The sequence below is a fragment of the Staurois parvus genome, unplaced genomic scaffold, assembly GCF_062004578.1.
Source record: "Staurois parvus isolate SC_StPar_1 unplaced genomic scaffold, SC_StPar_1.0 ptg000746l, whole genome shotgun sequence".
Lineage (NCBI taxonomy): Eukaryota > Metazoa > Chordata > Amphibia > Anura > Ranidae > Staurois > Staurois parvus.
In genome coordinates this window covers 1,533,267-1,555,604 of record NW_028318542.1, presented here as the reverse complement: position 1 = coordinate 1,555,604, position 22,338 = coordinate 1,533,267, and the positions used below count along the sequence as shown (strand labels likewise).

At 42.5% G+C, this 22,338-nt stretch overlaps 2 protein-coding genes across 2 annotated transcripts in view; one reads left to right on the top strand and one right to left on the bottom strand.

Annotated features, from left to right (window-relative positions):
* LOC149445091 (cytochrome P450 2G1-like) overlaps positions 1-22,338 on the top strand; it is a 776,615-nt gene that overhangs the window by 171,270 nt on the left and 583,007 nt on the right. The window lies entirely within an intron of this gene.
* The window catches only part of LOC149445094 (major histocompatibility complex class I-related protein 1-like), a 58,332-nt gene continuing 41,159 nt past the window's right edge, over positions 5,166-22,338 (bottom strand). Inside the window, exons 4-7 of the mRNA XM_089654134.1 lie at positions 20,594-20,851; positions 13,906-14,181; positions 9,241-9,510; positions 5,166-5,518 (exon numbers count right to left, since the gene is read on the bottom strand). Of these exons, the coding sequence (XP_089510260.1) occupies positions 5,352-5,518; positions 9,241-9,510; positions 13,906-14,181; positions 20,594-20,851 (971 nt within the window). The 3' untranslated portion in view covers positions 5,166-5,351. The remainder of the gene's footprint in view (positions 5,519-9,240; positions 9,511-13,905; positions 14,182-20,593; positions 20,852-22,338) is intronic.

The following is a 22,338-nucleotide window of genomic DNA, read 5'->3' as shown; positions in this document are numbered from 1 at the left end:
CTGAACCATTACTGGGAGGAGGTACAGGATGCACTGAGCCACTGAACCACTACTAGGAGGAGGTACAGGATGCACTGAGCCACGGAACCATTACTGGAAGGAGGTACAGGATGCACTGAACCGCTGAAGCATTACTGGGAAGGAGTAGAGGGTGTGCTGAGCTTCTAAGACACTGCTGGGAGGAGGTACAAGGTGAGCTAAGCTGCTGAACCATTACTGGGAGGGAGAGCAAAGAAACTGAGCTGCTGAGAGATTAGCTGAAATGTTTTAATGCTTCTGTTGAATTTCTCCACAGTATCAGCAGCTACAGAGGTCTTGATTTAAAGTTCATTTACACCTTGTTAGGAATCTGGAAATATACTCCCTTTTTTAGCTTTTACAAATGTATCCATGGATTTATGTTTCATGGTCCTTTAAATTAAAGTGGAACTGCACTGCATCTGAGCACCACAAACCAAAAATTCAAAAGGGGAAGTTCCCTATTAAGCCTTTGTCACCCGCTCCCCATTAAGGATTGCACCTTTGGGGAGCGGGTACGCAAATTTGATAAGTACCCACTCCCACCTAAGGTGATCGGAAGCGGAAGTTGTCCTCCCTCCCCGTAGTCTTCTGGGACACGTGACCGGTCCCAGAAGACTATGGGGCCATTCACAAAGCGCAGCGCTTCTCACTTATACGTACGTAATGGGCACCCGGCTGAAGCCGCAAGCTGTCACAGCCAGGTGCCCACACTGAAGATGCCGGCCCCTGTGGAGAGAAGACAGCTGGTGAAACCAGCCATGGTGAGGATACCGCTGGATTGAGGGACAGGTAAGTGTCTGTATTTTAAAAGTCAGCAGCTACAGTTTCTGTAGCTGCTGACTTTTATTTTTTTATTCAACTGGAACTCCGCTTTAGCAACTTCCCCCCTGTCCTATAGCAGTTATACTGCTACAGGGCAGCATTCCTGAGCAAAATCACGTAAATAAATGTCATTTTGCACCTCCGGCACACGGGGGGGGGGCGCGCGTGCCGGAGGAAATCTTCGGCTGTTAACTGTCACAGCACAAAACGATCTGCAAGCCCGACAAGCAGTTGCTCACCAACACTGCAGATTGTCGGTCAGGGAGGAAAAACAGAGCTATGGCTATATCTGCATAGCACTGTAGTGACAGGGGAAAGTCATGAATCGTTTCTCCCTGCAGAGCTGAGAACACAATCCATCACTTCCCATGATAAAAGCACCACCTAGTGTACACCAAGTACATAGCTAGGCACACACTTAACCCTTTAATCACCCTAGATGTTAACCCCTTCCGAGCCAGTGTCATTAGTACAGTGTCAGTGCCTATTTTCAGCACTGATCACTGTACTCGTGTCACTGGTTCCCACAAAGTGTCAGTGTAAAATTGTCCACCGTCATTTCACAGTCCCGCTATAGGTTACTAGTATAACATTTTTTCTGTAATTCCAGTGTATGTACCATAGTTTGTACACGCTAGAGCTTTTGCGCAAACTAATCAATGTACAATTATTGCAATTTTTTAAAACAAAAATATTAATAACTAATATACTTTTTTTACTGGATATATTTTATAGCAGAAAATAAAAAATATATTTTTTTTTCAAAATTGTCAGTCTTTTTTTGTTTATAGCGCAAAAAGTGAAAACCGCAGAGGTGATCAAATACCACCAAAAGAAAACTCTATGTATGGGAAAAAAAGGACATACATTTCATTTGGGTGCAGCATTGCATGACCGCACGATTGTCAGCTAAAGTAACGCAGCGCCGTATCACAGAAAATCGGCTGGTCAGGAAGGGGGATAAATCTTCTGGAGGGCAAGTGGTAAATATTCAAAGCAAACTCCTCCACCCATCCAGCCATTCATCCTGAGCAGATCATTTTGAAAAACACTTCCTGGCCTTTTTGGCAGTGGCCATCTTGAGTAAGGACAGATGATTCATGTAGCAGTTATTTTCTGGAATCCATCTGCCCTTAGCTCAGGCATAGGCTGAGCTGAGAACCCTCCCTCCTCTCCTGAAAACTGCTGGGGAGTATCACATCATTTGCCTAGGCATGAAGTAACATACAAAAAAGGTTAAAACAAGTAAATCTGATATATTTTCCTATCTATTTACTAATGCTAGCAGCATAAGGATTAAAAATAGTCCATGTTGATTACCCTCCCTGGCGGTATTCCTGAGTGTAGCTCGGGGTAAAGTTTCAGTACCACAAGCGGTAACCCCGAGCTACACTCGGGAATACCATGCGGCGCTGCTCCGCGATCCCTCGATCGCTTACCATTTCCTGCGCTCCCGCGATGTCCCTCCTGCAGTGTCCCCGGTAATGTAATCCAGCCGATGCCGGCATCTGTCATCTGGGTTCCGTCCCCTGCGAGCGTCGGGACATATGGGGGACGGAACGGCGGGAAATTAAAAAATGACTGAAAGTGACATTCGCTGAAATCACTAAAATCACATAGTATTACATTACTGTATCAAACCATTTCACATACATTTTGTCCCGAGTGCTTTGTCCGGCGCCCTGCCTGCATTTTTACTGTTCTTTCTGCCTGGAAACTGAGAAATGTCCATGGCGTCCAAAAAGCATCCCTTTAGGTCAAACTCGGTTTTAGATCAGCTAGAGAACAGCGATAGTAAATCAGAACCACTTGCAGAATTGAGTGATAATGATTCGTGGAGAAATTCATCATCAGACACTGAAAACGATTTTGCGAATGAGCTCAGTGATGTGCGAACTTGGCGCTATATTTCAAATTTCAGTGTTTTTGGTTTGATTATATTATTGAATTAAATTTATTATTATTATATTATTATTTTTATGATTATTTATTAAATTCTAATTTATGATTTTGTGTTTCAAATTTTATCATATCCGGGATGTTTACTAGACTCTTGTTCGGTCAGATTTCAGTGAGTTATTCCTAAAAATTACAGGCCTACAATAAAAAAAAAACATATATCCATGCAAAAAAATGTACCGCTTTCAGCACCAAAAATCTGAAATAATCATACCGCTAGGGAGGTTAAGAGAGTGAAGTTCCACTTTAACTTTACTACAAAAGAATACAAAATGTGAAATGTACGAAATTCTACGCACCTGAAGAACCAGTAGAAGAAGATGAAGAAAGGATCACTGACAGCAAAATACAAAGTACATATCGCTCCATCATCCAGCTACTTCCCCACCGTGCAGTAGAACCAGATTAACCTGTGGCTTTATTCTTCTGGTAGTAATATAAATTTCTCTCCTACCCAGGAATCTGATCAAGGTGTGTCCTGGCAGCTACCCACCACCCACAGGTAAAGTCCCTTTTCATACTAGGAAACCGCAGTCCATGTTATAATGTTGGCTCGGATGGGTTGTTGTGGTTTTAACACTGGAATTGTAAAGTTGGAAATAAATCATTTCTTCTAGGCTAGGGTCTAGTCCCGTGAGGGATTACCATTGTTTATTTATCAGCGTTCAACCGTTTGATGTCCATATACTTATCAATTTTCAAAAATGATAAAGAAGGATAGCTTTTGTAACACGTTTTATGAGTCAAGAACGTACCCCTGGAACACCCTAAGGCTCCATGTACACGGGACACATCTACACGATGGAAACTGACTGCTGGAAAACGTAGGTTAAAAAACGTCTGTTTAGCCGTGTTTGCATACCGCGTTTATGTGAGTATATGAGCGTTTGTGTTTAGAAGCGTTTTTTTAAAGATAACCTCAGGAAACCTTCCAAAACGCCCAGAATGCACTGAAAAACAGTAAAAAAATAACTGTTTCAGACATTTTGAGAGAAATAGAGAGAGCAGAAGCAGAGAGAGCAGTATTTGTTGAGATTGCTTGGATGTGTTCCAGCTCATTTCTGTGCAGAAATTATTGCAGCAGTGTCTAACATATTTTCTTTCATGCGAAACCTCAAAGTTTGGTGTACCAGGTCCATTTGAGTATCGGGAAAATGCTTTGCGTGCATTTTTCATGATGAAAAAAGGCTCTGGACAGCAGCTGGAAATGGAAGAGTTAAAATAATTTACAAAACAAACGCTTATAAACGTGGTTAGCCGCATTTACACGTGTTTACAAGTACTTTTCATTTGAAACGCTGATAAAATCTACTCCCGAACGCAAGTTTGGTGCGTTCAAAAAAATGACTGTAAACTCAACTGCCTGTAAACGACGATGTGTACATGGACACATAGGAAAACATTAGGGAGAGTTCAGGGGCTTCTAAAAAAAATGCAGAAAAGCTCCTAAACGTGAGTTTATCAGCTGCAGTGTACATGGAGCCTAAACTACATAGACAACAAAGAATAAAAATGGTTGGTTAAAACTAAACTATGTTCAGAAAACTTTTAATTTGACCTTTGGAAGGTTTTACCCCTTCATGATCCAAGCCATTTTCGCTATTCAGCACTGTGCTACTTTAAATGACTATTGCACGGTCATGCAGCACGGTCATGCAGATGAAGGCATTTTTGGGGGGGATTGCTGTGATCTTTGAGAGAGCTCATTTATAGCTGGAGATGTTACACTTACACATTGCCTAGCATACATGTGCTTAAAATGAGAGAAAAAAAAAAAAAATATATATATATATATATATATATATATATATGCCACTTCTTTTTTTTCACTTTTGGACACAGTTTAAGGCCTCATGCACACTAGATGTTATAAACACACCAGAAGAGTTAACTGTAGAATGCTGCACTAAAAAATACGTTTTTTTGCATTTTTTACCTTTTTTGCATTAGCTGTTTTCAGCGCTTTTTAGTGTTTTTCAGCACTTGCTTTTTTAGCAGTTATACTCTCACAAAATCTTCAGGCTCAAAAACACTCATAAGCACCAGACAGCTGCATTTTTTTATTTTTTTTATCATTTCTCAGCTTTTCTCAGCATTTTTCAGCTTTTATCAGCACTTTTCAGCTTTTATCAGCACTTTTCAGCTTTTATCAGCATTAGAGCATTTTTACAGCTAAAAATTCCTTTAGCTCTCATGCACACGGGACGTTTTTACAGCGGCTGTTTTTGGCTTTTGATGTTTTTTTCTACAGCTAATACATCCCCCAGCATGTTATCCTAGGTGTCCATGCACACATAGACTGTAATCAGACGTTTAATTGTGAAAAAATGTTTATTAATATTTTCTGTTTAAAACTGTCTGGAGTTCAGCTTTATTGAAGTGAAAGGGTCAGGCAAATAGGAAGATTAAAATGGCAGCTTACGTTTTTGTTTTTTTTACCTGTCCTAAAAATAACAATATTGTTAATGATCTATGAGGAGTCAACAGTCTTGGGCTTGTCTACCCTTTACCATTCATATATAAACGGATACATCAATGCTTCTGTTCCATCACAGTCTTCTGTTCTTGGCCCACCATACAGAGCCAAATACTATGGAAACCACCAGCACGGTGGCGATCAGACATATGCCAATTATTCCGCCAATGGAGATGCCACTGCCACCAACATTGGGGCCATTGTTGCCTTCGCTAAGATGAGGTGAGTCCCTGGAGAGCCCTGTATAATGGAAACACATCATTGTATCATAATAGTCAACTTTCCAAAATTATAAAACAGATATACAAGAACGGATATTAGCCATGATATCTTAGCTGACTTTTACAGGCTCCTAAACGACATATCAGACTGGATGTCGCTCCATTTCCTCAAACTTAACCTATCCAAAACCGAACTCCTGGTCTTCCCCCCACCCCGCGCCCCCCCCCCATCCTCTCCAGCACTACTAACAACGCCACTATCTCTCCCACTCCACACGCCAAAGTCCTGAGTGTCACCCTGGACTCCCACCTCTCCTTCCTACCCCACATCCAACTGCTATCCAGATCCTGCTCCACCTCCCCAACATCTCCAAGATACGCACATTCCTCACCCCAGACACCACCAAACAACTCGTACACTCCCTCATCATCTCATGCCTGCAATTCCCTTCTCACTGGCCTACCCAAACGAACGCTATCCCCACTCCAGTCGATCCTGAACTCTGCGGCTAGACTCATACACCTCACCAACCACTCCACATCTGCCTCCCCCCTCTGCCAATCCCTTCATTAGCTCCTGATTGCCCAACGCATCAATTTCAAACTGCTAACTTTGACCTACAAAGCCATTCACAACGCCGCCCCAAACTACATAACTGACCTGATACACAAATACTACCCTACCCGTGCCCTCCGCTCCTCACAAGACCTCCTACTCTCTAGCTCCCTGGTCTCCTCCTACCACGCCCGAATGCAGGACTTCTCTAGGACTTCCCCCATCCTCTGGAACTCCCTCCCCCAATCCATCAGACTGTCACCTACCCTCCTCACCTTCAGGCGCACCCTGAAAACCCTCCTCTTCAGATAAGCCTACCCCAACCTCACCTAACACCTGATCTCACCTAACAACTGACCTCCTCCACTCCTCCCACCACTCCATCCCCCACAGCCATCTCCTCCTGTACCACCTTCCCCTCCCTCCTAGATTGTAAGCTCGAAAGAGCAGGGCCCTCGAACCCCTCGTGTAGTGTATTGTTACTGTCTTGTCTCATGTTCTGTCCCCCTTGTTACTGTACAGCGCTGAGCATACCCTTTGGCGCTATATAAATACTGTATAATTATAATAATAATATTAAAATCACATAAGTGACTGCAGTAGGAAATCCCCAAAAGGAATATCAACAGAAAGCTCTTTGTTAGGGTCAATTGTGTCAGAGGGGAGATGCTGGGCAGGGTGTGTTTGTCATTCTGAGCAAAAAAGTTTATTTACTGTGGTTGTAAACCTTTTTCATATGCCCAGTGAAGTGACTGGCCTCAGGTGATACACAGAGATGAAACAAATCCTCCTATATAAGTTGTACCTGTTTATCTCCTAGTTGTAAGCTCGAAAGAGCAGGGCCCTCAATTCCCTCATGTTTTGCATTGTATTGTTCTGTCATATGTTCTGTCCCCCTTTGTAATGTACAGCGCTGAGCGAACTATTGGCGCTTTATAAATACTGTATAATATAATAATAATAATCTGCAGTCTTCTCTTCTCTACATCCATGCAAAGTCCAGAATTATTAAAGCTTGCCCGAGCTGTCAGAAAAAAAGGGGGCGGAGAGCTGAAATTACACTTCACAGAGCTCAGTGAGTAGAGCTCTGACAGCTGATTGGAAGGAAGAGACACACCCACCTTCACAGGAATAGAACTGAGGCAGTCAATCTGCTGGAGCTCCCTCCCCGTCACCATTTTTCTCTTGGTGTCAGGAAAACTTGTCATAAGTGACTCATACAGAGAGCAGAGGAATGAAGCAGCAGACAGAAATGGCACTTAGTGCCCTTAATTGAGACAAGTACACACTATAGAGGGATATGCTTTGTTCATATTTCATGTCTGAGGTTTACAACCACTTTAATGCTGGATATGGAGTGCCGTTTTCCCATTGCCTGAAGATCACTTTACCAAGAAATTTTAGAATCTGTATAGTGATATACTGTGTGTCTGATCCTTTAAGGTGTACAGGTCAGCTTGTTTTGTACACAAAGAGGCTCCACATATGTACTCAGGGCTTTTTTTTTCAGCGGGAATGTGGGGGAACGCAGTTTCGGCACCTCCAGCACAGAATGTATATAATGGCAAGGGGTGCTGGGGTGTGCTAGAGGATCTATTGTATTGCCGGGGGATTTATGGACACTGAATAGGATATATTTTTGTGCAGTGGTCTTTTGTTGCTGGGAAGGTCTATTGTTGCTGGTGGGGGATCTATTGTTGGTGGGAGTCAACTGTTGCTGGAGGATTTACTATTAAGAGATGGGTCTATTGTCTATTGTTGCTGGCTGCTGGAGAGTCTATTGCTGCTGGCTGCTGGGAAATCTGTTGTAGCTGTTGGGGATTTATGGTCACTGAATAGGATCTGTATTTGTGTAGTGGTCATTTGTTGCTGGGAAGGTCTATTGTTGCTGGTGGGGGATCCATTGTTGGTGGAGGTCATTGTTGCTGGAAGGATTTAATATTAAGGGAGGGGTCTATTGTCTATTGTTGCTGGCCGCTGGAGATTCTATTCTATTGATACTGGCTGCTGGGAGATCTGCCGTAGCTGCTGGGGGTCTATGTTGCTAGTGGGGGATCTATTGTTGGTGGGGGTTAATTGTTGTTGGAAGGATTTACTATTAAGGGAGGGGTCCATTGTCTATTGTTGCTGGCTGCTGGAGAGTCTATTGCTGCTGGCTGCTGGGAAATCTGTTGTAGCTGCTGGGGGATTTATGGTCACTGAATAGGATCTGTATTTGTGCAGTGGCCATTTGTTGCTGGGAAGGTCTATTGTTGCTGGTGGGGGATCTATTGTTGGTGGGGGTCACTTGTTGCTGGAAGGATTTACTATTAAGGGAGGGGTCCATTGTCTATTGTTGCTGGCTGCTGGAGAGTCTATTGATGCTGGTTGCTGGGAGATCTGTTGTAGCTGCTGGGGTCTTTTGTTGCTGGCGGGGGAACTATTGTTGGTGGGGGTCCATTGTTGCTGGAAGTATTTACTATTAAGGGAGGGGTCTATTGTGTATTGTTGCTGGCTGCTGGAGAGTCTGTTGATGCTTACTGCTGGGAGATCTGTTGTAGTTGGTGGGGGTCTATTGTTGCTGGTGGGGGATTTATTGTTGGTGGGCGTCAATTGTTTCTGGAAGGATTTACTAATAAGGGAGGGGTCTATTGTCTATTGTTGCTGGCTGCTGATGAGTCTATTGATGCTGGCTGCTGGGAGATCTGTTGTAGCTGCTACGGGTCTATTGTTGCTGGGGTGGTATTTTATTTTTAGGGGGCCCATTGTTGCTGGAGGAATCTATTGTTGCTGGGGGGGAGGTCTATTGCTGCTGGCTGCAGGGGATCTATTTTTCTGCTTTTCTTGTTATCATTAACAAACTTCATACAAATTATTTAGCACCACAACATTATATTTGGCTCTGTATTGTTTAAAACGGGGTGGGTAGGGGGTGGAACCAAGTGATGGTGCTTGGAGGTGGGTAGGGGGCGAAGACAAAAAGTGACTCAGAGGGGGAGGGAGTTCCTGCACCTATTTTGTTTTAGAAAAAAGCCCTGTATGTATTGATACATAATGACACCCAGATGAAGGCGAAAATGTGAAAGCCTCAGAAAAGGAGAGAAGGTAGGTAAAGAATTACAGCCAAATACTGTTGTAATAGTGAACATGTATTGCAATTTAGAATACCTTTTGTTGTTCATGTTATATAGGAACACCCAACTTACTCGCCATGAGTGGTGACATCACACTGCTATGAGTGACACTACAGATGTAGACATCATGGTCCATCAGGGTGATGTTCATTGACATCCAAGTGAGGTAGGTGATGTCAGGGAAAGGCAAGGTCACTCTCTCCATTAGACTCTCTGGCATTGGCTGTCCATTTTTGTACCACGTCATGGAGATGTCTTTGGGGTAGTGTCCATATGCCCGGCAGTGCAGTCTGTATATGGTATTTGTGATGGGCGTCTGTGCCACTACCACAACTGGTTGTTCTACAGGAAGAGTTGGATGGGAAGGTAAGACAAAGTATGACTGTAAAAAGAATCATGTTTCATTCTGTCTTCCAAAGTATTCACAAACTCATGCAGTAATCAATATACTTTTTGTAGAAAATTATTAAACTGGCGAATAGCGAGCGAGCAAACTTATTTTCATACATGATGATAACTTGTTTTGCAGATGGCTGCAAGAATTAAAAACAAAAAGGCATGGCAAACTGAAAACTTCCATGGACACCTACAGTATAGCAATGCCAAATAAAAAAAAAAAAGAAAATACTGTAATGCAGAAGTCTTTTTGCTACAGGGCCACTTTCTATCATATATACTACAAATATGCGTGGGCCAAAACAAAAAATCAGTTTCCTAAGTGAACTACTTAAATTTAAATGAAATAATACACTTTTTTGTAATCAGCATGATATGATTTAGAGCAACTGCCACAGATTTCAGTAAAACAAAGCAAAGAAATTCCAAATAAACTTGAGCCCATCCATACATCAGAGGCCCCATCAAAGTCCCCCTTACATCAGAGTCACCCCTCACATGAGGGTCCGCATCAGAGTCCCCCTGTATATCAATGTCCCCATTAAAGACCCCTTACTTTGGAGTCAGAGTTCCCTCTACATCAGAATCCCAATCAGTCCCCTCTTACATCAGAGGGATGGATAAAATCTTGCAAGGGGCTGGATTTGTACCATTGGACATCCCCTGATGTAAAGCATGAGTAGGGCATTTTAATGGAGCTAAAGGCAATATTAATAATATACAAGTTCTTTAGACTGCATCTAAATCTATATATTTAATATATTATAGTGTAGCACCCTCCTAGATAGTGCATGTTGATAGATAAAAGTAGTTAAGCTTCTCTGTCATCAGTGAATCTGGGTCTGATTGCTCTGGTCTGCTTAGTGTCTCACAGTGATCTGATCACTTTCGAATTTTAGAAGATTGTAGAATCACACTGGGAGAAAGAATAGAGCGGCAGCTTGAATATTTAAGGGGATTCAGCCAATCCCTGGGGAGGTATGTCCAGTAGGTGGCTGGAGAGCCCATAAATAGTCTGAGACCTGGAGCAGAGTGTGTTGGATCCCAGGCTCAGTCCTGCTATGAGGAGACCCTTGCCTTGGGGCTCTGCCCCCCGAAGGCAGGCTTCTGGAGGCGCTGTTCAGGAGTCATCGAAGTCCCAGCTGGAGCTTAAAGTGTTACTAAACCCACAACAGTAAAATCAGTCTGTATATGCAATAAAGCATGCTTGTTATACTCACCGTGGTACCTAAAGAGTTAATCCCCTGCATTGTGTAAAAATGTTGTTTGATCCAGATTTCTCTGATCCTCCCCTTCTTCCAGTGTCTCCCTCTTATCTCCTGATAAGACATATTGTGTGGAGACACTCTTCACGTGCTCTGTTTGGTGTGTATTGCTAGAGATGTTTTTTTTTCTTGTGAGAGTGCATGTGATCAGCACAGGGCCAATCAGCACTGTCCAGACCGAGCTCAGGGGTCCTGCATCTCTCTAGAGCAGAATGGAAACTCCTCCTAGAACTTCAACCAGTGCTCTGCTGAACACTGATAGAAGTCACAAGACTGCTATAGCTGATGAGAAAAGGTATTTATATTTACTCAAATAACTGCATTTCCATGTTCTGTGTACTGTGGGAGACCAGATATAGTGAATGCAGGGTCCGGGGAGACCAGATATAGTGAATGCAGGGTCCGGGGAGACCAGATATAGTGAATGTGGAGTCTGGGGAGACCGGATATAGTGAATGCAGGGTCCGGGGAGACCAGATATAGTGAATGCAGGGTCCGGGGAGACCAGATATAGTGAATGCAGGGACCGGGGAGACCAGATATAGTGAATGCAGGGTCCGGGGAGACCAGATATAGTGAATGCAGGGTCCGGGGAGAGCAGATATAGTGAATGCAGGGTTCGGGGTTTAGTAACACTTTAAGGAGGTCCTAGGCACCCGTCAGCCAGTAGAGAGTTGAGTGGGACTTTGTGCAGTTCAGCATAAAGAGGAGAGTCCCCAAAGAAGTCAGTTCAGCCGATTCTGGGGTATCCCATTCTCCCTTTTCCCCATCCAAGTCTATTTCTGCAAAAAAGGACACCCCTCATCTGATCTATTCTAGCCAGTGTGATGGAGAAAATGGTATGGATTAGTGTGCCTGGCTGTGTGAGCACTAATCTTGAGGAAAGCAATCAGTTATCACCAGTGGCTCTTTTGGGGGTGCGCTACAGAAGCATATAAGTCTTTGGTGTGTAGAATGTGGTGACTGCTAGACATGAGCAGAATGAAAAAATTTGTTAAATTTTCAGAAAGATTCATTATGCTACTAATTTTGTTTAATTGAATTTGTTACATTCAGTTGATTCATTTTCAGAATTTGTTTACCTTCATTTAGTTTAGTTGATTCATTCAGAAATGCTGCTACAGGGCGGTACGGGTGCGCAATCACGTGTATATACTGTATATGTGATTTTGCAGTTCTGGGTAGGGAGCACATGCGAAGCACACACGCCCTACCCGCGCCGCCATTCGTGGCCTTGGTTGTCAATCACCGGGTTCCGGCCGGTGATTACTCGCCGGCTGCTGGTGATTGCCAATCATCTCCGACGGAGGGGAGAACTGTTTGTAAACAAAACAGTTCTCTTCCCTGTCAGCTCCTGCACTCTGATTTGCATGGCTCTGCTTAGCAGAGCCTTACAAAGCAGTGTGCTTACAGTGAAGCACTAACACAGGACACAATGTAAAACGTCGCACAGCACAGTTAACCCTTTGATCGCCCCCATGTTAACTCCTTCCTGCCCAGTGCCATTATACAGTGTCAGTGTTTTTTATTAGCACTGATAACTGTATTGGTGTCTCTGTGGATGTCAGTTCCCCCCAGTGTCAGAATTTCTCGCAGTCCTGCTATAAGTCACTGATCACTGCCATTACTAGTATAAAAAAAAATTCCAGTATATATACTGCCATTTGTAAATGCTTTAACTATCACGTAAACCAATTAATTTACATGTATTGCGATTTGTTTTTAACAAAGACATGTAGCAGAATACATTCTGGCCTAAATTTATGATGAAATTTGATTTTTAAAATTTTTTTACTGGACATGTTTAATAGCAAAAAGTCAAAAATATTGTTTTTTTTTTCAAAATTGTCAATCTTATTTTTTCATAACGCAAAAAATAAAAAAACGCACAGGAGATCAAATACCACCGGAAGAAAACTCAATCCATGGGACAAAAGGACATACATTTCATTTGGGTGCAGCATTGCATGACCGTGCAATTGTCAGTTACAGTATTGCAGTGCACGCAAAAAATGGCCTGGACAGAAAGGGGGGTAAACCCTCTGGAGGGCGAGTGGCATGGGGTTCTCCCCTAATTCATACCAGACCCTTTGGATCTGGTATGGATTTTAGTGGAACCCCACACCTTTTTTTTTTAAATAGCATGGGTCCCCCCAAAATCTAGGCACTTAACTAAACATGCCGCCTGGCAGGCCAACAAAGGGGGGGGGGCAGCGAGAGCCCCCCTCCTCCTTGAACCATAGCAGGCCACATGGGGGGTTCTTTGGGGCAGGAGGGCCAATGACATGTGACCCCCACCCTTAATGTTGCTAGGCACCCGCCAACTGACAGCTCCAGTTCCCAGTGCGGACGGTAAATAAACAAAGGGGTGGGGTCACCTTGTAATCATATGATCCCGCACCTTTGTTTATTTACTGTCGGTAGGAACCAGAGCTCTTAGACATTGGTAGTCAAGCATCGGGTACACACCACTCTTTTTGTTTTGTTTTTCAGGTCAGCGTTTTTTTTCCGTGATTGACGCGGGATTTACTGTGTCTATGTTTTTATTTATTTTTGACTCTTGTTTTGGTGAATGAGTAGGGAAAAATTCCTATTCCTAAAACAATATACCTATAAAACAATCAGGAGAATTACAGAATTAAGGAATTATACGGTATGTGTCATGTTTCACATGACTGTCATATGCCTTTAAGTGTTCTTTGTAGTTTGTCTCTGCTCCTCCCTTTCCTTTGGTTTAGTTCATGCTGTATAGCTAGCCCCACCCCTTTTTTCATCTTCCCAGTAATGTACCTCAGCTTCAAGCCTCATGTCTTATGGAAGCAGATCACATTATGATCTTTTGACCTATCCGATGTTCATTGTTGTTCAGATTCTTTCAGTTTATGGAAAAAACTCCACAAGATCTACAAGGTGTCGAATGGATCGAGTCACTGCCTGTGTTATGCAACTAAGATTGGAGTTATTGCTATCTCATCACAACTGTAAGTTACAGAGATCACACTTTCAATGCTTAGATTGGAGAGACAGAACAGTATGCATTATTTATGAAATTCTCTATATATGAACTAGACCGTACCTCTCCTGTTAAATGTGCAGTTCCCCTGCGACAGCAGCTGAGATATATGTGGAATGCATTCATTTAACAAACTATTCCTCAGGTCCTCTGTCTCATTTTTATTCATATTCAAAATCTCAGCGAAGTGCTGTGCTTTTGGAGCCTCCGGAATCCAGTTCGCTTCCTCCACACTAAAAGCCAGGAAAGGTTCTCCATCATAGTGAGAACTAAATATTGTGTCATATGTACCGTTATCATAGCGGACACAGCCTTGCAGCAACTGGAAAATATGGAATCCTGAAATCACATAAAACACAGTTAGGGATTGTAATCAGAATCACTGTTACTGAATTACACAGAGCCTAAGCCCTGCTTCACACCAATGCGACTTCAGGTGCGACATGCGATCTACAAATCACACCTGAAGCAGCATCTAATGTATTTCTATGCCATTGTCTAAGCCCTGGTTCACACTGCCGTGATTTCAGGTGCAGTTTGGGAATTTAAATCCTACCTGAAATCAGATCTGATGAATGTGAATGTGATTAACATACGCGATTTGCTGCAATGCAATTTCAAAAGTAGTTCTTATATTACATTTTCTGTAGTTTTTTGCAATTTCACATACATAGACTACAATAGAAATTGCACTGCAAAATGCAAGTGTGTCTAAATATGTGCGATTTGTGATCATTTTTATTAACCCTTGTCTATTCTATTCCTGCTGTCTCTGCTGTTCAAGCCTGATCCTCACATTGTTCCTCCCTGTGACTAGTACAGCCCCCCCCCCCACATCCCCTCTGATGTCCCCTCTGACAAGTAGAAGGACATGGAAATTGCAAGAAATCACCAGAATGGAAAACACAATAAATTGTTGGGAAATCTTTGCAAATTGCAAACAAATCTTCAGAAAATGTGGTGAAATTGCAAACAAAACGTACGATTTTAAATCGCATCCAGTGTGAACCAAGCCTTAACCTCCCTGGCGGTATTCCCGAGTGTAGCTCGGGGTAAAGTTTCAGTACCAAAAAGCGGTAACCCCGAGCTACACTCGGGCTCACCATGCGGTGCTGCTCCGCGATCCCTCGATCACTTACCTTGTCCTGCGCTCCCGCGATGTCCCTCCTGCAGTGTCCCCAGCAATGTAATCCGGCGGATGCCGGCATCTGTCATCTGTGTTCCGTCCTCTACGAGCGTCGGGAAGTAGGGGGGACGGAACGGCAGGAAATTTGAAAATGACAAAAAGTGACATTCACTAAAATCACTAAAATCACATAATATAGCATTCCTGTATCAAACCATTTCACATACATTTTGTCCCGAGTGCTTTGTCCTGCGCCCTGTCAGCATTTTTACTGTTCTTTCTGCCTGGAAACTGAGAAACGTCCATGGCGTCCAAAAAACGTCCCTTTAGGTCAAAAGCGGTTTTAGACCGGCTAGAGAACATCGATAGTAAATCAGAACCACTTGCAGAATTGAGTGATAATGATTCGTGGGGAAATTCGTCATCAGACACTGAAAACGATTTTGCGACTTTGCTCAGTGATGTGCGAACTTGGCGCTATATTTCAAATTTCAGTGTTTTTGGTTTGATTATATTATTGAATTAAATTTATTATTATTATATTATTATTTTTTATGATTATTTATTAAATTATAATTTATGATTTCATTTTTAAAAAATTGTATCATACCCAGGATGTTTACTAGACTCTTGTTCAGACAGATTTCAGTGAGTTATTCCTAAAAATTACAGGCCTAAAATAAAAAAAATACATATTTCCATGCAAAAAAATGTATCGCTTTAAGCACAGAAATATGGACATAATCAGACCGCTAGGGAGGTTAATCAGTGCGATTTCAAGTAGCGCAACTTCAAAAATAGTTCATGCACTCCTTTTTACCGATTTCATTGCGATTTGCATTGACTTTTGTTAAATGAAGTTCCAATCCGCAGTGAAAGCAGAGGTAAACATCGCAATGATCTACAGCTTTGAAATTGCGCTGCTTCAAGTGAAGTAGCAAGATTTCAAAGTTGCATTGAGTGTTAACCAGGGCTTACATTTACCATGGTGGAACCTTCTGAGTGCAATTTCTTTTTCTGCCACAAGATGGTGATAGTGGATACATATTATAACTGATCTTCAAATAGAGAACAGTGAATGCTGGGAAATGTAGTCTGGGCCATACATGATGCCATTACAGTCGCTGGAAAAAGAACTACCAAACCCAATAGTGTTGATTTACTAAAGGCAAATAGACTGTGCACTCTGCAAGTGCATTTGCTCCAGAGCTTAGTAAATGAGGTAAAGCTTCACTTTCCAAAGAATGCCCAATCACATGCAAGGAAAATAAAAAAATTAAAAAAACAGCATTTTTGCTTGCACATGATTGGATGATGGAAGTTGGCAGAGCTTTACCTCATTTACTAAGCTCTGGAGGAACTGCACTTGCATAGTGCAGCTGCAGTCTATTTGCCTTTAGTAAACCAACCCTAATGTAGGCAGGAGGAGCCAGAGAAGGAGGGTATAAATTGAAAAGCCCAGGAAAGAGCAGGAAAGAGCAGCATCAACCAGCCAGGAACCAAGAGAGAGAGAAGGAGTTAAGGAGAAGGCCTACATAACCTCATTGCACAGATCCTGGTGGGTTCACACCACAGAAAGTTGCCCATAAACACAGCAACTCACCAGAGCACCTGCATCTACTTGCTGTTAGCAGTTTCTGTTTTGAGACACATCTAATACTTTAGGGGGAGGTTCAAGCATATTGCACCGATTGACAATCCAGCTCTACCATTACGTGTGCCTGCTACAGAGAGACCAGCGTCCTGGGGTATTGCACCAATCCAGTCTGCCATCTACCAGATTGCTGCAATAGGTTGGTGAACATTGCCGTCACACCAAGGAGGGGCCCTACCATCAATATAATTTACTGATATAGAACGGGGAAAATAATTGCTAAAAGAATTCATGGAAAAAGTCGCTTACGAGTGACGGTCCATGCAATCACCAAGGGTCGGATACGACTGAATGGATAGATAGATAGAGATAGAACGGGGGAAACTGGTGAGCAGGTCTCATCAAATTACAAAGTAAAAAAATATTGCCTGGCTCACTGTCAGTCTTGTGTTGTAAGGAACCCACTACTTTGTATATCACACTGTGTGCAGAGGTATATGTTTAGTAGCTGCACCAGCGTCCTCAAGGGCCCCATCAGCCGGCAGAAGATTGATGCTACAACAAGACTGTATATAGTTTACTTGCTCTTAGTACAGCTTTTCTAGTCCTGGATTTTTCTTTTATATCTGCTGCATGCCTAGGGCTAGCTCCCTCACTTCTGGTGTTCACAGGCAACCTAATCTCGAAGCGTATTGTTACAATTCTTTGGTGGCCTGTGGCTGCACATAAGGCGGAGAAAGCTACAGTATACGCTGGTCGTGTAAAAAGGTCAGTGCACAATATTACTGTAATGTTTGTGAGGTCACATCTTGCACTTATTCTGCATTCTTACCTTTTGCCTTATCAGTTTTCTTGAGTTTCATTTCAGGGCAAGTAAATGGTACGTAGTACCTCTGGATACTCATTCCCAAAACAAATTACAAAGTAAAACAATATGCACCTTAATATAGTGTTTTATTTTTAAAAAAAATCTATATTCAGTCATCATTAGATGCTTCGTCAGTCATGATTAACGATGATCCTGATGACACAAAAACTAAAACAAATTTCTACCAATGGACTCTCGCTGCAACTGACAGATCCCCATGCTGTTGGAATGTGAACAGCAGTGCCGGGGAGCTTTACTGATATAATTAACAAAACATTGTCACAACCATATTTGGCCAATGATGTCAGCCAGCGTACCAAGCCCCCTTGGTTTACATTCAACTGCTACCTAGGGAGTCTATACACTGTACACATGAAACATCTGTGAAATTTACATGAGTACATGAGAGCATAATTGAACTCTATTGGCAACCAAGGAAGCTAGGAGGCAAGAACCCTCTGTGTCCTAGGAACCAGGGACGCTTTGTGACAGGAGCTACCTGCATGCTAGCATGGGGGAACTCTGAAGTGAAAATGTATTACTACATAGTTTTTTGGCTCCTTCTTAAATCATAATGATAACAGAAATACCTCAAATGGCCATGATCAAAAGTTTACATACCCTGGAATTTTTGGGCTTGGTACAAACACACAAGGTGACACACACGGAGGTTAAATTGGCATTTAAAGGTTAATTTTCCACATCTGTGGCTTTTTAAATTGCTGTTTGTGTCTGTGTATAAATAGTCAATGAGTTTGTTAGCTCTCACGTGGATGCACTGAGCAGGCTAGATACTGAGCCATGGGGAGCAGACAAGAACTGTCAAAAGGCCTGTGTAACAAGATAATGGAACTTTATAAAGATGGAAAAGGATATAAAAAGATATCCAAATCTTTGAATATGCCCATCAGTACTGCTCACTTATTAAGTAGTGGGAAATTCAGGACTCTCTTGATACCAAGCCAAGGTCAAGTAGACCAAGAAAGATTGCAGCCACAAATGCCAGAAGAATTGTTTGGGATACAAAGAAAAAAAATTGTGTTATTGTTTCAAGGAGCACAATATGATGATACTTGAACAAAAATGAGCTACATGTTCAAGCTGCCAGAAAGAAGCCTTTACCGCGCTAATGCCACAGAAAAACCTGGTTACAATATGCCTGACAACACACTTCACAGCTTTTGGCACACTGTAATCTAGAGTAACAAGACCAAAATAGAGCTTTATGATCACAACCCTAAGCGCTATGTTTGGATAATACCATCCCCACTGTGAATCATGGTGGTGGCTCACTGATGTTTTGGGGGGGTGTGAGCTCTAAGGGCACAGGGAATCTTGTAAAAATTGATGGCAAGATGAATGCAGCATGTTATCACAAAGGACAAACAATTTTCATTCTTCTGCACGCATGGGACGCTCTTGGACTTTCCAGCATGACAATGATCCTAAGCACAAGGCCAAGGTGACTCTCCAGTGGTTACAGCAGAAAAAGATGAAGGTCCTGGAGTGGCCATCACAGTTTCCTGACCCTAATATCATCAAGTCAGCACTGACCAACTATTACTGTCCCCCATACACTGGTCACCAACCCCCCCCCTTCCCCCACACGTGGAGAGAGTCTGACACCAACCAGCACCATATCCCCTCTCCTCCTGCAGAGAGAGTCAGCACCGACCAATTATTACTGCCCCCCATACACTGGTCACCAACCCCCCCCTTCCCCCACATGTGGAGAGAGTCTGACACCAACCAACACCATATTCCCTCTCCTCCTTCGGAGAGAGCCAGCATCAACCAACTACTATTTCCCCCCATACACCCTCCACCACTCCACCACCCTCGGCGGGAGAGAGAACACACTCACCTTCACAGCTCCGGACATCTCTGGGAACGGCAGCCTCTCTCAGATCCCACCTGGTTCCCAAGAGACTCTTAAAGGAGAATTTATGTAAGGAGAAACTCTAAGAAGAACTCCTGTTATAAGGAGGGACTCTGATAGGGACACCTGATATAAGGGGGCACAGGTTCTGTTTAATCACCCTAAACTAATGACAGTCAGGGGCGGACTGACAACTCATGGGGCCCCCAGGCAATAGGGGATCATGGGGCCTCTGTGTCCATGCCCAAACTCAAAAAAGCCTATGAAAAAGGTACCAGGGGCATCTCATGGGGCCCCCTACTGACCCCGGGCCCTCGGGCAGTCCGGAGTTTCCAAATGGTCAGTCCGCCCCTGTTGTCATCCCTCTTTAATATATTTATGGACCATTCTGGAATTCTGGAATCTGAACTCCCTATTCACACCTGAGCATTTTGAAGCTTGAAGCACCAAAACACTCAGGAGGAAAAATCAATTATTCTCTATGGAGATGGTTCACATCTCCACTCCAAGTTATCTCAAAAAAATTTGGAGCTACTTTTGTAGCTTGATTTAGGCTGATTGGTGCATTTTTAGAATGTATGTTTCTCCATAAAAATGTATTGAAATGGATTTGAGCATGTTTTCACAATTTGGCGTGCATTTTTGAGTGTTTTTCTGCTCAAATGAAATAATAATTAAATAATAATAATATTATTTGAATAAATATTAAATACAATAAATATATAATACAATACAATAAATATATAATAATACATAAATAAAATATGTAAAGAAATCATATATAATAACACATACATAGCATATAAATTAATTGATTATCCCCTAACTCCCTAACCCTAACTAAACAAAAAAAATAATATTAATCATAATAATTATAATAACTCATACAATAAACCCCTAACCTTTAACCCTAACAAAAAATAAATAAATAATGCATTTTTTTATTATTTATATTTATTTATTTATTTATAATGAATAAATAATAATACAATAGTAATAGGTAATAATAAATAAGTTAACCTTTAACATATAACTTTAACCCTAACAATAAAAACAAACATTAACAAATAAATAAAAAAGAAAAGCTGATGAGAAAGTTAGAAAAGCTCAAAAATCACCAAAGCTAAAAAATGCTTTGAAAATGCTGTGCAAAAATACGCATACAAATGCACAGAAAAAACGCACAAAAACACAATGCTCAGGTGTGAATGCAGCCAAAGACTGACATCCAACAAGATAGAATAGGTGACCCTGAACCAGGACACCTTAAAAAAGTTTTCTCACCTTCAGTGTCATTCAGATAACCCATAATGTACTGGAGTTTATATTGCAGATTCGTCTGGATTGTCAGCTGCTTAAAACTGGCAGCTAGTAAGGTGGGATAGGTGCTCCTAAACCAGGACACCCTGCGCAGTATCACCTGATTGTCACTGTCGTACCGCAACAGCGTGATGTCATCAATGGACCTGGTCATATAGTAGTCCGGGTAGGAGCTTGTAAAATCATTTGTAACAGTTGTGAAGAAAAAATGTGAGTGGGTGACTGTGGAAGAGAAAAATGTGGAAGAAAATAAACATATATATATATAGCAAAGTCAGAGTTTATCCCTCTGTAGCACTACCCCTTTAGGAGTTGCAGAAGGTATGGGATCCCTTATAGTCCTGCAAAGCCAGGCAACACGCATTTCTACACCAGGGGTCAGTAACCAGTCCTTGAGCTTGTGTTTTGGATTATATTAAGTTTTCAACTTGAATGGTGTAAGGGGTGTACAGGATGCCCAATGAAACCGAGAAATCGAGGACAACTTCCTGAACTATATACAGTGGTTACAGAAACAGTCTCTTTCTGGAGAGCTAGCCAGCTTCTCCTGTAGTACCACCCCAGACCTCAGATAATCCTCTTGTTTATCCAGCTGTCTGGAGGAATCCCTGAGTAGGGGATCCGATGTCTGCCATATAGATAGTGAAACAGTCCTGGGAGGCAGGCTAATCCATCTTCCCACCAGACTGCCTCCATCCCCTGTCTGGGCCCAGGAGTGCAGGTCTACTCCCTGTCCTGTGCAGCTGGTGGGTTGTTGGCTGCTACCAGGTCTTCTAGCTAGACTGCTCCTTCCCTGTTATACAGATGGTCCTCTCTTTAGAAGGTCTGAGCATTCCTCCTTCCAAGCTCCACTGCCTGTAAGTGAGCCCCTCTCTATCTGTGCCTCCCCCAGGCTCCTCTCTTCAGTCTCACTTTATCTCCAACTTCCACCAGAACTCTCCTGCTCCTGAGCAGGCTCTCTCACTTTTAAAGGTTGTCCTAGCAAGTCAGTGGCTGTCTGGCTTATGACGTCATCACGTTGGAAGTGACGCAAGCGCAGTGCTACTGTGCCGAAAATGCCATCTCATGACTGGCTGCATGCATATGAGCAGGGATGGACAACACCTGTGTCCTTCCTGCTCAAGCAATGGGGGCTTTTTTCCTTCTGGGCTCCACTCAGGGATTTATATAAATAAACCCTTCATGTGTACACAGTGCTGTTGCTTTACTCTGGTACCAGCCAAAAAGGTCCCACGGTTGTGGAATCAAGGATACCTGTAGGCCTTATGGATATTCACTTTTTGGTGTCAGCTTGAAGACAGATTGTTTATTATTATTTTTTCAATCATGCTATATATTTTTTTCTTTTATATAGCGTCTGTGCTCTGCTTACCTTTATGATATAGACACATTTTGATATAACTGTTTACTACACCAGCTTCCATGGAATCCTTTATATATAACAATTTTTTTCTCTTGGCTTGATAACACATATGCATGAATATTGCACATGAGATCCCTTTTTGTATAAAATTCCTACTTTTTGACTCCTCATATCGGATATTGTGGTTTCTGACCGTGTCCCCCATTTTGTCTCTGCAGCCTGTGCTCATTAATCTCTGTGGGGTTGATACAGTCCCTTGGGTGTGTATGAGGTGCCCCACCAGTCACCAACCTTCTAGACAACATATTTATGTATATGTGTGACATCTGGGTCTTTCTTCTGTCTT